General features: G+C 34.7%; 1 protein-coding gene across 15 annotated transcripts in view; it reads left to right on the forward strand.

Moving 5' to 3' along the window:
• The window catches only part of PPFIA2 (PTPRF interacting protein alpha 2), a 328,207-nt gene that overhangs the window by 284,207 nt on the left and 28,137 nt on the right, over nucleotides 1-15,863 (forward strand). For 14 of the 15 annotated variants that reach the window (XM_072037122.1, XM_072037130.1, XM_027451280.3 and 11 more), the window contains 4 exons: nucleotides 2,256-2,285; nucleotides 3,126-3,256; nucleotides 3,772-3,926; nucleotides 9,719-9,812. In XM_072037122.1, the coding sequence (XP_071893223.1) occupies nucleotides 2,256-2,285; nucleotides 3,126-3,256; nucleotides 3,772-3,926; nucleotides 9,719-9,812 (410 nt within the window). The remainder of the gene's footprint in view (nucleotides 1-2,255; nucleotides 2,286-3,125; nucleotides 3,257-3,771; nucleotides 3,927-9,718; nucleotides 9,813-15,863) is intronic. The other variant, XM_038181210.2, reaches the window with a different exon arrangement.

Genomic DNA, 15,863 nt, shown 5'->3' on the forward strand with positions numbered 1-15,863 from the left:
TTGCAATACCTAGACTCCAAATTATCATGCAAAGAAACTCTAATATTACTGTACCTTTACATACATGTTCTGAGATATGTCTATTCTGATTTGAAAGGAGATTTGCAAAAAAAAAAAAAATAATAATTTTGGTTCTAGACGAAAAGGAACTGCACATAGTCATGTAAGTCAATGTAGCATGTGTCAACATATTCAGATGTTTATTGATAAGAAAGCAGACAGAGTGTGGTGTTCAGTGTGGGCTACAAACTGAAATTTAGAGCCTGAGTGAATTCATCTACTTAAGCACTAAGAATAAAATCAAAGCAGCCCATTCTGATGATGTCTGATATACAGCAAGGAGAATAGGATACATGTAACCCCATTTATTTCTTGCTGTTTCTCTGGTAATCTGAACATCATCAGTGTCCTCCTACAGTCCATTCCTGGGAAGCAGCAGCAATGGTTCTATGTGGAGACAAGTGTCCACTGATGGGGCCTCTCAGCAGAGGGGAACTGAGCTTTGATTTCAATCAGAAAGCAGAAATTAACTCTCCTAGCTGAAAAGGTTCCCTAGCTAAGAAGAACTGAGAGTGAAGCCCAGCTATTCATCCTCCATGTGGCTCCTACTCAGGTGGGAGTAGAATTTTTTGTCTATCTTCATCTAGCTGAGTATTCCTTCCCTGTCCTCTTTCTGGAAACTGACAGCAACTTGTACTCACCTGAACCTATTTGCTGCCTTCTTGGGAACTAAAGACAGCAGCTTCTTATTGTGAGAGGAGATCATGGCTGGCAGGTGTGACAGACCGAGGCACCGTTTCTTTTTTCTCCCCCTGGTGTTCCCACTGCTGAAGAGCAGAAATTAAGATGGTAGTGGTAAAAACCATTGTTGAGAAGGTGGATGTACAGGCTGCCATGGTGCCACCCACTTAACCAAAGCAACACCTTCCTCAATATGCAGTTTGATTCCACCTACCGTTTAAGCTAAACAATTTGGCTACAGATTAATGGCAATGATTAAACTGACCTCCCAGTTGGCACCTGTGCTGCCTAGTTGCCTTGATTTAGACAGTCAGTGTGTTCATCAGATTCAAATACAAAATGGCAGTATAGACTCTACATTTCGTGTTGCTATGGCCTCACTGGCATCCAGCTGTAGCTGGACTAAAACTCGGATACGTCGGTATGAATTGCAGCCAGACTCTTGACATATCATAAACCATAAAAGTAACGCCATACAAAGCACATACATTGATTGTTTCAGTACACTGCCCCTGCACTATTTTAGCAAGAGTTGAATGTTGAATATCTCATTACCTTCCTGGCTGGAGACAGACACAGCACACTATCAGACATCCTCCAAGTGGGAATACTTGAGCTGGGGAAGAGTTAAGTAATAGCCTGGTCTCTAGAGCCCAAGTTACCAAATGGTCCAGTAGGGGTAGGTTGGAGGAGCAGTATCACAGGAGTTTCCACACCTCAGATCTATGCAATGAAACATTCTGTAATTTCTTCAGCTCTGTTTGTATGAAGGAGACATCTAACAAAAAATAAAAATGAAAAGGGGTTGAACAAAGCACATTCTATCAGATTTCTACCACCAAATAATGCTGCAGTACAGAAGACAGGTGAATTTGTATTCATTGACCAAAGATGCTAAGCTCATTAAGACAGGGTAACTGGAGAGAGATACCACTTTTTCTGATGTGGTATTTGCTGATATTTTAGGTTTATCCTCGGTGAATCACTGGTTAGTTTATAATATTATATAAAACTGCAAATATGATATATATATATATGTGTGTGTGTGTGTGTGTGTGTATATGTATGTTTGTGGGGATGGGGTTAGTGTAAGGTTTTATATGAAAAATCCAAAATTAAAAATTGCCGTCATAAATATGGAGTATCCTATTCTTTGCTAAATTTATGAAAATAAATGGGATTGTAACTTTGGGAAAAAAGAACTGCTTTCACAGATGTTGTATTTATAAAGGGTTATCTTAAGTTATGACACCACATTTATAATCAGTATACAATATTGCCATATTATATATTAATACTAAATTATTAAATTAAATAAATACAAATTATAAAATTTTAAATAAAATATTTTATATAAATTATTATTAAATTGAAAATATTAATTTAAAGTCTTTAATTAAACATCTATTTCATGATTCTGAATGTCAGAAGAAAAAGTGTGTTGCACTGTTATGCTCAAATAAGATTTATTAATCATTCTTTTTTGTTGTTGCTGCTTTTGTCACCAATTTAAGCCAAGCGATCTAAGGAAACATCGGAGAAAGGTATGATACTGGCTTTTTAAAAGCTTGGGAGAGTGCTTTTGCCATATTCCTCTGCTATTTAAATTAATGGGTTCCTTCCCAGGCGCTGCACCCCTTTCACTACTTTTCATCCAATACTTGAATTTTAAGACTACCTTGAAAGGCTTCCAGGGGTCACTGCTACTCCAAGAATCAAGGCCCAGTAGTGATACTTTGCAGGAGCCACTACAGAATACACTTAAAGGAGATACAGTTAAAAGCAAAGTGTGGGCACACAGTCAGATTGCTTGAAATCTTGCAGAGCAATATAAAGGTATTTGCAGAACTGGAGCTGAGTATGGTAATTATCTTTACATGAGAGGAGACAGTATTCAAATTAAATTATTATTTGTTGTGACAAAACTCCTTTTTTCATGTTTACTTTCAAGTGCTCTGACCATTCACTTAACAAGCTGCAGAGGGAGTAGTCTTGTTTATATATTTACCTTCTCCCTTACTTCCCTGAGAATTTTGTTTACATGAATAATCCTGCTTAATGAAAGAGGCCTGCTCATGCATAAGGTTATTTTCATGTTTAGACCTTTACTGGATCAACCCATTTGGGATAAAAGAAATTAATTTTGTCTCCAAGTGTACTCTCTGTCCTTTCAAATATGTATTTCAAGCAGCCATGTTTAGGCAATTTTGTTATTTCCCAGTGGTCTTTATAAACAATAAGAATCCCTACAATTTGTTCAAAAAAAAAAATAAAACCTGCCCTTGAATCCAAACATGCTTCAGTTCAATTGACAAATTTGTGAAATGTATGTTGAAAAATTCATGAAAAGCCATTTGGCTCTCAATGTAGTATCTATCCCCCAGATTGCAGTAGTTGAAGAAGATGGGCGTGAAGATAAAGCCACAATCAAATGTGAAACTTCTCCTCCTCCAACACCCAGAGCTATTAGAATGACACATACCCTTCCTTCTTCATACCACAATGATGCCAGAAGGTAAGATATCCATACCATGCATCAGTACAACACTTTTACCACATAACACTCTCTTCAAATCATGTTGTTTACTCTAAAATGTCCTTATCTCTTCATGTTTCTTCTTGGTAATTGTTTCCTGTACCATGAAAGAAACCTTTGCCTTTATCTCTTATGTGACCTTGACAATATTTGTCAGTGCTAAAACAAACGCTAGATATTTCTGTTTTAAGGTGTAGTTTTGATCACTACTAGAAGTAGTGATCCTGCAAATCCTAGAAAGACAAATATGAGGAATATCCTGTATTTGTCATCAGTTCTTAGCAAATTAAAAATATTTATTTCCAGTCTCATATTGCTCTACATATTACTAGATCACTTAAGGAGCAAGATGTGATAATTAATTTCATTTGTGGAAAAAATATTACTAAATTATAACTAATTCATTTGTTTGCAGAGCTGCTCAGAAGAAAATAAAATTAAATAATAATAATAACAACTTGTTATCTGTTCTATTTCTTTATTATCACTCATAGTAGTTTGCCTGCTTCATTGGAGCCGGAAAGCATTGGTCTTGGCAGTGTCAATAGCAGTCAGGACTCCCTGCACAAAGCTCCCAAGAAGAAAGGAATCAAGTCCTCAATAGGACGCTTGTTTGGTAAAAAAGAGAAGGCTCGACTTGGACAGCTGAGTAAGAAATTTGTGGTACCGAGTCAAGGTTACCACTTCACAGTCATTTTTCCATTTCTAATTTTTGCTTCTTTTCAGTTTTCCAAATTGCTTTTTGTTCTCTTTACTCTGGCAGAACCTTCCCATTAGACTCCATTGTTATCATTAATTATATGTCAGGAGTTTGCTATGACTGTAACACAAATGAAAGAAGACTTCTGACACAAATTACTAGCACAAATTAAAACTACCCTCTTGATTGAGCCTGCTGCTTCACTACTTTCTTGAATTAGACTGAGTATTCTCAAATAATCAAACATAAAGAGGAGATAAGAGAGAAGTAAGTATACACTCTACTCTAAGGGGTGTAAGTATGTGATATGGAAAATCCTTGCAGGTGTAGTTGCCTTTCTCACTGCAGTGTGTCAATAGATATCTGCTAGTGCCTTTCACTGCTCTCCTCACTGTACTTTTGCAATTAGCTATGCTGCCTATGACAATACCTTGTTTTCCTCCTATTTCTTTTGCCCTTTTCCCTAGCCAAGATCTTTGTCTAATTCATGCCTAGCAAAATTTTTCTTCTGTGATGTTTCATGAGATATGTCCACACCAAATGCAAAAAACAGTCATGCCTCAACTTTATTTAACAGGTATTTAACTTCATTTAGGTAGAAAAAGCAATGGAAAGTTAAGTCACAGTTAAGGCACAGGCTCATAGTTATATGTACCCTGATCTTTAGCTGCAGTCTGTATTGCTAGGCTATCTGATTTAGCTAGATTAAGATTAGCGTACAGGTGCATGCCACACAGACATAAATTTAGTAAAATAAAATCGAAATAATATCTCTTTTCTAGTCACAAAGATGTCAGAGTACAGCTTTGTGAGGCACTAAATTTTTATTGGCATGTTGACCATATAACACCTACAAAAATTTTTAAAGGTTTGCAGTAAATGTAAATGCTTAAGTGATGCATAGGCCTGAAATAATAATAAATTAAAATACATTAAATATATATATATTATTATTTTTTATTATTTTTTATAAAAATAAAAAAATAATAATACCACCTAAATTCATATTAATATATGATACTAACGAATACTAATCACAACTTATGCAACTACCAAACCCATTAATAAAATCCTACAACATAAGATTATGCAAAGTTAGGATCAAAATATCGGAGTAAAATCAAAGGACTGAGCATTCTCCATTTACACCCCAACCTTTTTCCTATTTATATTGTGTTCTTTAAAAAATAATAATAATTTCTAATCTTGATTTAAATTTGTTTTTTCCTCACTACGGTAAGAATAAAACTGATTTATTCAATCATCTTCATAGTTTAATGTACTTCAGGATCCCATTAAATGGATCTCTCAGATACACCTGCATGTCGCCATCTGCATTAATGGAGAATTTTATAACTTTAGTCTGTGGTATTAATTCAAATTTACATTCTATAAAATCAATTTTATTAATACTGATGGATTATGTATAATAATTTTTGATTTCACAGTAACTCAGGAACACGGAGGACAAAGATGTAATAAATATATTGGTCTTCCCTGCAATTCCTCGCTATATGAACACAAATAAAATAACACCTTTAAAGATTGCCTCAGGAGCAATATAATCTGGCAATAGATTAATTTCTTATAATAGCCAACATGATTAATAAGCCATATGCGTAATTGGATAAAGCCTGTTTGTAATTCCCAACACCAGTTCATGAAATTACACTATTAGCTATTAGTGAAGATTTGCAATTAAATGAGTTTTTTGTGACAACCGTCTTTTAGCTCAGTAGCAAAGATTTCAGTACAATGCACATTTTAATTAAGCAAATTAGATTTAAAAGCATATACAAAAATTTACAGTAACTAAAAAGAACAAAATATTTTAAGAAATTAAGAGACATTGAGCAACTGAATTACAGAATAGTTTTCTTCATCTTAATTTTTAAAATAACAAAAGACAAAAAAACTTGTGTGGCAGTATCCATTCAGTAATTGTTTAAAGACAATAAACTAAAATTAAAATAGTGGTAGTAGTTGAATTAATTCCATGATAGGTTCAATATCACTGCAGCTATATAATTAATAGATCTATTCATAGTAAAATAATGTTACAAAAACCTAAATAGTAAATCATATCATCATTGCACTGCAGTTAGTATATTTATATGTTTTTCATTACCTAATTCTTTAATTAAAAATCAATAAATGAATATGATTTGATTCTTTTCTTAAATTAAACTTATTCTGATTTGATATAGATACAGACTTATATTTATGAATATGGAAAATACCTTTTATTCAATAGAACACTGAGTAGTACAGAGGCAAGAAACCTGATTTTGAGCCTCAGAAACATTAATTTGTTTTGTTATGTGCATATTTGCACGTGCACACAATTATGCTTAAAGGAACAATTTAAAAATTTATGGCAATGCATGGGATATTAAGGATCCCAGTGACATTATTATACACTGCATGTACAAATAATACTTCTGTAGCTGGTTCCATAATGTCTCTAAAATCATGTGCAATATATACTCTCATCTAAGAAGCAATATTGGAACCTCCAAAGTTCCATTAACTTCAGAAGATCCAGGCTGTCACCCAAAAGATTTCCTTTATCCACATTACCTTCAAAATTTAGTTTTCCACTGCTAAACTCGCCTTTTTTTTTTTTCCTAATTATTTTCATAATTTGCTATTTTTATCATCTCTGTTAAACCACTTGTATCATTGTTCAAAGGCAAGCGTAGGCCTTAGGATATCTTTCTTAGAATCAGGATTCCAGTTTTCTACATCCTTCAAGCTTTCTGTTAATAATTGGGGGAGGGGTGTCTTTTATTTAATTTTCCGAATTTATTCGATTTTAAATTTATCCCCTCCTCTCTCTTGGGGAATACCACACTACACATTTGCATATTCTCCTCATCTTACAATTAAAATATTCTAGTCCCTAGAACAACATATCACAAGGATTTTTAGTACCTCCTGGTCTAGTTCATCTGTATGGCGTATCATATCATCAAGATCAGTTTGTTCAGAACCATGGTCATCTGCATGCCTGAGATACAAACAGGTACAATGACCATATCCGATACAATGTGCCCTGGTCATTCAAAGGCCCAGATGTGTTTGTCGTGTGGTAAAGTCTAGTATGCTGACAATACTTTCCAGTGTATGAGAGTTATCATTTAATGTCACAGTCATCCTCAGAGTGGCTCATTGAGTTTGATCAGTATGTGAACAGTGAGCTCTATCAAGTCACTGACTATTCTCCTGCATTAGCTATTTTGCCAAAGGAAAGTAGGAGCTGTAGCACTAAAATTCTCTGAACAAAATACTTGAGCATTAGAACTTTACAGGTTTTGTTCCTTAAGTGAAGTGGTAATAGCAGCACTGATGCTGATAGGACATAAGCCTTGAACAAAGAGTATTTGCAGTATCACTGCCTTGTTATTTTTTCTAGCTCTGTCAAAAGCACAGATTAACTTTCTAAAATGGAAAGTAAGCAAATCTGTCTGTTGTTGAATAATATTGCCCCATATCCTTTAGTCCTTACAAGAAGTAAGGTGATCTAATGGTGCTGTCAAGGAAGAATGACGTTCTAGATGGATAGCTATTGAATGTTACATATCTTGCCTTTCATCAAGATGCTACAGTCATAGAGGAAGAACTGGATTTATAACAAACAGTAAACTGAGACCAGATGGGGACCTTCAATCAGTCAATCAATAGAAAGCCTGTGTTAGCTATTTGATTGATAGTTACAAGCTATTGCAGTTCACTTTAGGTGTTTTTTGTTGTTTTTTTTTTTCTTTCTGTCACGCTGAAGAGACACCAGTTACATTTATATCATTTCACTGTGATAAGGTTGAAAAAGAAAGCTGTTGGAATCAAAATCAGAAATCTGGTTACAGTCACTGAAGTGCCAGTTCTCTGTTTAATCTTGCTGATGTAAAGGTGCTGCTCTTTGATTCCAAGTGATAAGATGAGGGGAAATGGCCTCAAGTTGTGCCAGGGGAGCTTTAGATTGAACATTAGGAGAATTTCTTCACTGAAAGGGTTGTGAGGCAAACAGGCTGCCCAGGGCAGTGGCTGAGTCACCATTCCTGGGTCTTCAAGAAATGTTGAGATGTAGAACTTAGTAGCATCGTTTAGTGGTGGAATTTAGTACTAGTTTAAAGGTTTGGACTAGATGATCTTAGAGGTCTTTTCCAACCTCAATGATTCTATGATTTTAATCCCTCATTGCACTGCCATCATACCATCTACACCTAGCATCTGGTAAGCTGCTCTCAGAGTCAGCAAGAAACGTTTGATGAGATATTTTGTAAGACTTTGAAAAGCAGATGAGAATAAGCACAGTATACAGTTTTGGTTTTTGTGTTTGTGGTTGGAGGCATCATTCTCATCATGAGATGTGGAAAATTAGTGCCCTCTTTATTGAAGAAAAAATCCATCTAGCCAGTGGTAGAGGTAGAACTACACCTGCTTTGAAAGTGCTGCTTGAAAATCGGTTTTTATAATTTAATGTCATAAAATAATACTGCAGTTGGTTTTGTTCCCATTTGGTTGAAATGCATGTAAATGTGATTTGCAAAAGCCTGTGATGATATTTTGCTAGATACCATTTACACTTCATTTTATGCTTAAAATCCCTGAATCAGAACAGAAATCTTTTATTTTATATTGTGCTGTCCTAATTATCCTGGTGTCCACTCTACAGTTGTTTACTATCCATTAGTTGAAAAATAAGAATTTGCCAGTGACAAATGGAGAAAAGCATCAGCATTTCCTGTAACGTTGTCTTTCTGTGCCACTTCTGAACAGGAGCACAGCAGAAAGCAGCTTTCAAAGAAGTGCTGCAGCCAGTGTCTATGCAGATGCACGTACAGGTGTGAGGGCTGCTTAGAGCCAGAGGTGGGAGACTGTGTGCTGGCAACTCCATGAGCAGCTCACTTCTACCTTGAATCCAAGCAGCAATTTAAAAAAAAAAAAAAAAAAAAAAAAAAAAAAGTATCTTTCAGCTTCTGCACTGGAAAAGTCTCACATTAACAGACATAATTTTGATCAGTATGGATTAATAATATCAATTTTGTCCACGGTTGATAATATGATTATAGTTTGGTCCAGGTGTCCTTGCTTACTGCAGGTTTTCCTTGTGACTTGAAGAAAGTTCAGGTTACCCTGGCATGACAGCAACTGGGTATCTAGGGGGCTTCTCCAAGGAGAAGGCTTTCTACTCCTCTGACAAACTCCTCATGTCATCCCTGGTTTAGGAGTTTGGAAGGATAATGACATCAAAGACTGTAAGGCTCTCTGTGAGGACAAAGTGAAGACCTTAGCATGATGTCATTAACTGATGCTATATTATTTCAGTAATAATCATAAAGTTCTTGAGAAGGTACTTTCATCTGCAGGTTTCCCAACTAAGATTAAAAAATCATGAAGGCATTGCTCACTCTGGACCATGAGACTGATACTTAGGAGTCAAACAAGCAAAGGAGAAGACCAGGGTGCCCTTTTCATACATTTCTGCTGAACATGAGGAGGAAGCAAATTTTCCTTCTACTTTTTTCCATGTAGCAAACACTTGCCAGCATTAGATGTTCTCGACAAACAGCAATTGCCATGAATTAAGTAAGAAAATATAGATGACTAGGGGAAGGTCAGAATGGGTATTGAAGGGTTGAGAGAACAACTGGGAAAGAGATGTAGGAAAATATGTTTGTTTTTGTTGTTCTTCTTTTTTGTGTTTTGTTTTGTTTTCCTTTTTCCATTTTTCAACACAGGAGGCTATATGGAAACAGAAGCAGCAGCACAAGAATCTCTGGGATTGGGCAAACTTGGAACCCAAGCAGAAAAAGACCGAAGACTAAAGAAAAAGTGAGTACCACCTTTAAGTTTCTTGTATTGGCTCATACTTGAATCTAATGTCAGTTTTTGTGTTGTTTTTATGCAGATGTATAATGAGAGGCAGGACCATCTACTAGGACTGTTTATCACTTACCATGTGTGTTGTTTTTTGTTTTTTTGTGTTTTTTTTTCCCAGTGCAACTGTTTTTAAAGCTGCATATAAAATATAGGAAAAATATTGTAATTTTGTCAATTGTATAATATTGTTTCATTTGCAAAACAGTAAGAGAAAGAGACATTTTCTGTTTCAAATTGTCATTAATTATTTATCATTTGGTAAGAACAGTGCTTAAAAAATAGGCAAGCAGTGAAAGAACCATTTTAGTGACTAACTACATGAATTTTTCAGAACAGATAAAAGATTGTTTGCATTATCCATTGAACAAAGTATTATTTCTGTCTATAGAAGTTAAAGGCTTCCCATAAAACCTAGCAGCTTCACTTTCTTGTGTTTGTCAGCAAATAGCAACCTAGTTTGTTGTTCACCTAAATCATATAATACCTTAGTGCTGACTCTGGTGTACCTACTTGTAAAACCAGTACACTGACTCATAACAGCTGCCAGGAGCTAAGGAGAACTGTCAAAATAAAGCTACAAACACAAAGGAAACCTCTTGGCAGCATCACAGTTCCAGTGTAATTAGATGGTGTCTGAGAAAAAAAAAATTAAAATGACATTGAAAATTCTTTTAGTACACAAACAGGTTTATGTTTCATCCATAATTTAGTGCTATTATTTAATTATTTAATTTTGAAAGCCTAATTTTTAAAATGTTTGGTGTTTTCATGTCTTTCTGTCTTTTAATATTCCTTTGCAAAGTTTCAAGAGAATTAGCAATTCTAATCCAAAAAAAGCAAGGGATATGTTTCAGCTTTTCTTTGAATTTATATGTAGAATATTTTTAAACACTACTTTCATGTCAAGCTACTGATGAAATATGTCTTTAAGTGTGCATATTTGTGTAACGTACATATGTAAGTATTCAGATTAATTTAACCTCAATTTAGCAATTAAAGATAGAAAAGCAGTCATTGTGCTAGCTGACAAAGAAATGTTTTAAATTCAATTAAGAAACTCAGAATAACATTCACAGGGATTTTGCAGTTGATGAGTCTTGTCTTTGGATTTCTTATCCATACATCTGTTATCACTCCCTATTCATTTAGAAATATATGTAAGTAAAGAGTATATTACTACACCTTTTTATTAAATTCTAGTAAGCATAAAGAATACTATTCACTTTTTTATTTTTTTATTTTTTGGTAATTCCTGTTTATGTTCCAGCTATGAGGACTGAAGGTACTACAGCACCATTTTTGAAGGGACAAATGGACAAATTTGTTCACTTTTTCATATATTAACAGTTATTTAAACTGGATAAAATACCATAAGACTTGACACATACTACTTCATATATGACAGTGCCTACTGAGTTTTCAGTCTAGAAATAATAGGTATACAGGTAATCAGTTATTAGACTTCTGTCTAATCTCACATAATGAGACTTTTCCATGCTGTCTTCTTTTTCAAGTCTTTCCTTTTCTCTCCTGTGTCTGTCTGTCCTTGGTTCCTTACAGATTAGGTGTAATCAAAATACTCTCTGCTAGAAGGAAAGGAATCTTTCCTTTGTGACTATGACTATTATCCAGTCTGAAATGTATTATTAATGACCGTGATAGGTATAAATTATATACCTATGTTACAAAGATCTTTTTTTCCCATTACTTTAGGTATGTTCATAGCTTCTCACTTCAGTATCCTTTTGACTGATTTTAAGATTAATCTTAATTTACTATCAGATAAATGTTAAGACATTTCTATCATAACTGCCATGTGTTGGTAATTTATGTGTAGAATATGTAGTTGTAGAAGAACTGTAGTACAGGAAAAAAACAACATTTTTTAGAGAGATACATGGGATTCAACTGTAGCATTGTCATTAGGATGTGAGTTATCAATAGGGTAGACGAAAATTAACATTTCCATGTAAAAAAATGCAGTCATGTATTTGTATGTTTTACCTTGCAAAGTATTCAGTTGAAACAGTCCAGAAAGTCACTTTAATGACAAGCTTGTCTCAGTAGGTCAGGTTCACTTTTGCCAACACTTAGTTATGCATAACTACCCCTAGAAGTATCTTTCAGAAACATACAGTAACTATAAAATTACTGATTTGTGTAATGCAAATGAGAAAGTAACGTTAAGGATGATGGTAATTTATATGATGTCTTTGTAAAAGATAATATGAGGAGTTTGAGAATAATTTGCTATCTCATGATGTAGCAGTAAGATTTAATTTCTGGTGTTTAACTTGTTCTTATTGCTAAATAGGCCCTACAAACCCCACAGGGGCAATGATCCCAGTCTCACTGAAACAGAATGAGCAGAGCACCTCAGTTTCTGAGGATTTCTTTGGCTAATTTTGATTAGGACACAAAATCCCAAGGGAACCAGGCTTACCAGAGGAATAGTTAAAAGACAGGATAAAGCAAGAAGCATTCCTTTGTATTAAATTTCAGGTCAGGGAGAGTTTTGCTTATGCTGGCTTTGTCACTTAGAGGAAAAAAAAAAAAAAATCAGTGTACCCAGAGCCAAATCAATTTATTTTTTTTTTTTATAAAATGGGAATAATACTACATATTGAACTTGCGTTAATGGCTCAGTGAACTTTTCTTTCAGTTCAGTGGTAAAAGCCATACTTCTGATGTAGGAAAGCCAGGGATCTCCCCTTGATATGAAACCAAAGGTGGGACTCATCACTCTAGCCAGAACATTCTCACAGTTTTCATTAGCTTCAGGCAAAATTCACCAGAATTTGAAATTAGCTAGTTAGCTAAAAAAAAATGATAATAAATAAATAAATAAAGGGTAGTTGTTCCCATTAAAATGTATTTCTTCTTGTTGAATCAGTAATTTAGCAAGTTTGCCCACTAACTTAAGGATGGAGAAGCACTATGTTTCAAACTGTGAGCTGTTGCAGCCAGTAGGTACTAATGGTCCCCAGATGTCCTGGCTACCTGTTCCCCAAATAGCAAGCACATGCATTGACCCTGCTCTGGCCTCCTGGAGTTATAAACACACTGCACTGTGTTATACTATTTTAGCACAATTTATATGCATAGACTAGATTCCTGAATAATACATTTCACTCTAAAGAGTTTCTTGAGAGAATATGATATTTCTGGAGACCAAATCCCTCTCCAGTGATAATAGTGTCATTAACCTAAATTTCAAAGTTTTCCTGCTTCTTGCTTAGAAAATGCTATTTAGATGTTAAATTTCTTTCAGTTTCAATTGACTACTTAGACATCATTAAAATGTAATTATCAGTTTGTCTCAATGATATGTCAGATTTATAAACCTCAAACAAGAATCTCTTTTCATCCAACATTTGGTTATTACAGTAAATATATCTGTAACAAGTGTTTCTCCTAAGGCATCAAAGAGAAATTAAGGGAGCTGTGTATAATTTTTTTTAAATTAGACCCCATTGTGTTCCTCGAGTCATCTGAGAAGATAAGCTTAGGTTGCCTGAATCATCCATAAATGTTTACTCACAGAGGTGAAATACATGATAGATCTAGTTTTTTTTTTTTTTTTTAAGCCTTACTATTTGTAAATTGAACATGCAGTCCAAGAAAACAAAAATAAATGTTATAGGTATTTAGAGCATTTCGGGTGTTATTCTGTTGATGGGTGCTCTCTCTTAGTTGTTTTTGTTTGTTTGTTTGTTTGTTTGTTTTCTAGTGATTAATCAGTCTCCCTGTTAAATAAACTGATACTAGTTTCTCATTCTGAATTTTGTAGCCAGGAACTCCAGCTACTATTTCTCAGTGGCTGTGAATACACACACTATCCCAGCTGTTCATAGCATTGTTCTTGGTGGGTGTTTTTGTACCAAGTGATAGGACTGTGCTTGTAACTTGGTCTTGCCTTATGCTCGGGGTTTTCATCAAAGCCCAGGCTGGTAGCCAGCATACAAACTTTTGGGCTAGTCCAGTTCCTATCATTACTCATGAGGTTCATGGAGGGTTCAGATGCATGTGTGTAGTGCCCTCTGGGATAGGTGAAGTGTGTACCCCACACATACCTCAGAAGAAGGGTACTTAATATGGTGCCTAAAATCAAATAATCTGTATCCCCTATAAAAACCACATATCCCCACTGACTTTACCTCAGCTAGCTTTTGAGGCAGTTAGGAGAAACTATGCTTTACTGTCCTTGTAGCTAAAATATCGAGTGATACTAACTTTAGCCCTTTATAACAAATCTATATTAACAATTAACTCAGCAAACTTTGAATATTGTCAACAAATGAATCCAGATACACTTCCCTTTTTGCTATAACTCTTCTAGTGAATGTCAGCTGAATTCTACTATTCCACAGGAGTTTTGCTAAGGAATGATACTAAATCATGTTTGCTGAAAGGCCTCATTAATGGCAAATACATATTTAGGTAGCACAGAAAGTTGAATGAATTAGGCTTTGCCTTTCAAATTGCAAAGTGCCAGTGATACATATCCTTTTCAAATGTTTGATTTGATCTGCAACAGTATGCAATATATCAGAACATAAGTATCTCCCTGAAGAAAGAAGCATACTGAAGAAAGATACATGCCTTTTATATTGCACAACAGTGTGTCTGATTGGTCATTATAATTAGTATTTCATGTGCAGTCTACAGTAAAATATTTCTTAGAAATGGAAAACAAGTAAGCTTGGCAATGATCATTTTAAAACTTAAAACAAACAAACAAACAAAAACATTTAACTGACAATAACAGTATCCATACTGAGATACAGCTTTACCTGGAAATCATGTAATCGCCTTCAAAATTATGATTACATTTTTGAAAGTTTTGCTTGCAAGCTTGTCCTTCTTGCTAACCTGGCAATTGACAGTGAAGGAAGGGTATGCATGTTTCATCCTATGCAAAGTGCTAACATAAGGTAAGGTCTGAGAGACATTCAATTGCTACATAGTCCTAGATTGCCACACAGAGGAGGATTTGACCTTATGCATGCTGCTAGTACAGTTTGAAATTGGTCTATGGCATCACTTTCTCAGTAGTCCTAAATCCTATACATAAATTATGTACATGAAGAAACTTTATATGCTAGTCAGCTAACCATTAACTGGATCATACTGACAGGGTTCTTGTTCAAAAGCAGATAAATTCCCAGTACTTCCTACAATGCTTGTTTGATTTGACTCTGGATAAGAATCTCTTTTTTTTTTTTATTTCTTTTATCGGTGTAATAACATAAATCCTTTAATCTCACGTCTCCAAGACAAGCTTAAGATGTAAGGTTTATATCTTCCATGGAAAATCAAAATAAATATATTTCCCATGAACATGTTCTGGAGAGGTTTACTCCACAGTACTCCACATTTTGTTTGCAAGGTACAAACTCCTGACTCAATCAGATTGCAGAAAAGCATTGATAAGTGAGGACATACGCATATGCTTACATACACAAATAAAGTCCTGTACAATAGGCCTAAGTAATTCTTGCATGTAAAGTTACTGTGTAAAAAGAAATCTGTAGTATGCATGACCTTATAACTAACCTGAGAGAATCACAATGCAGCTAAGTTTCATCTGACTAGTCATATGAACATCAAGCACCAGTTACTTCCATATTAACAGAAGAACATATTATACTAACTGAGTTTAGTCCCTTTCTACCTAAAACCAGGTGTGTGTTTTTGAAACCATCTTTATGTTTTTCATTTGTATATCTTTTTCAAAACTTGAGAGATGATTGAGAAGAAAGTTGCAAAAAATACACCTCTTGTTCTGGTAATCTACATTTAAGTCACATTGATAACATAAAACAGAATACTTGGACTTAGATTTGCCTATAGAAAATCAAACTTTTTTGATCCCTATCAACATAAAATATGTCAAGGTAGATCTTTTTGTGGAATAAGAGTTTGAAACACTGTAGTCATCATTTAGTTCCTTTTGAATCCTCACAATGCCTCTTTAATTAGGTTTTATGTGTGCAACTCCAA

The sequence above is a fragment of the Anas platyrhynchos genome, chromosome 1 (genome assembly GCF_047663525.1).
Source record: "Anas platyrhynchos isolate ZD024472 breed Pekin duck chromosome 1, IASCAAS_PekinDuck_T2T, whole genome shotgun sequence".
Taxonomy (NCBI): Eukaryota; Metazoa; Chordata; class Aves; order Anseriformes; family Anatidae; genus Anas; species Anas platyrhynchos.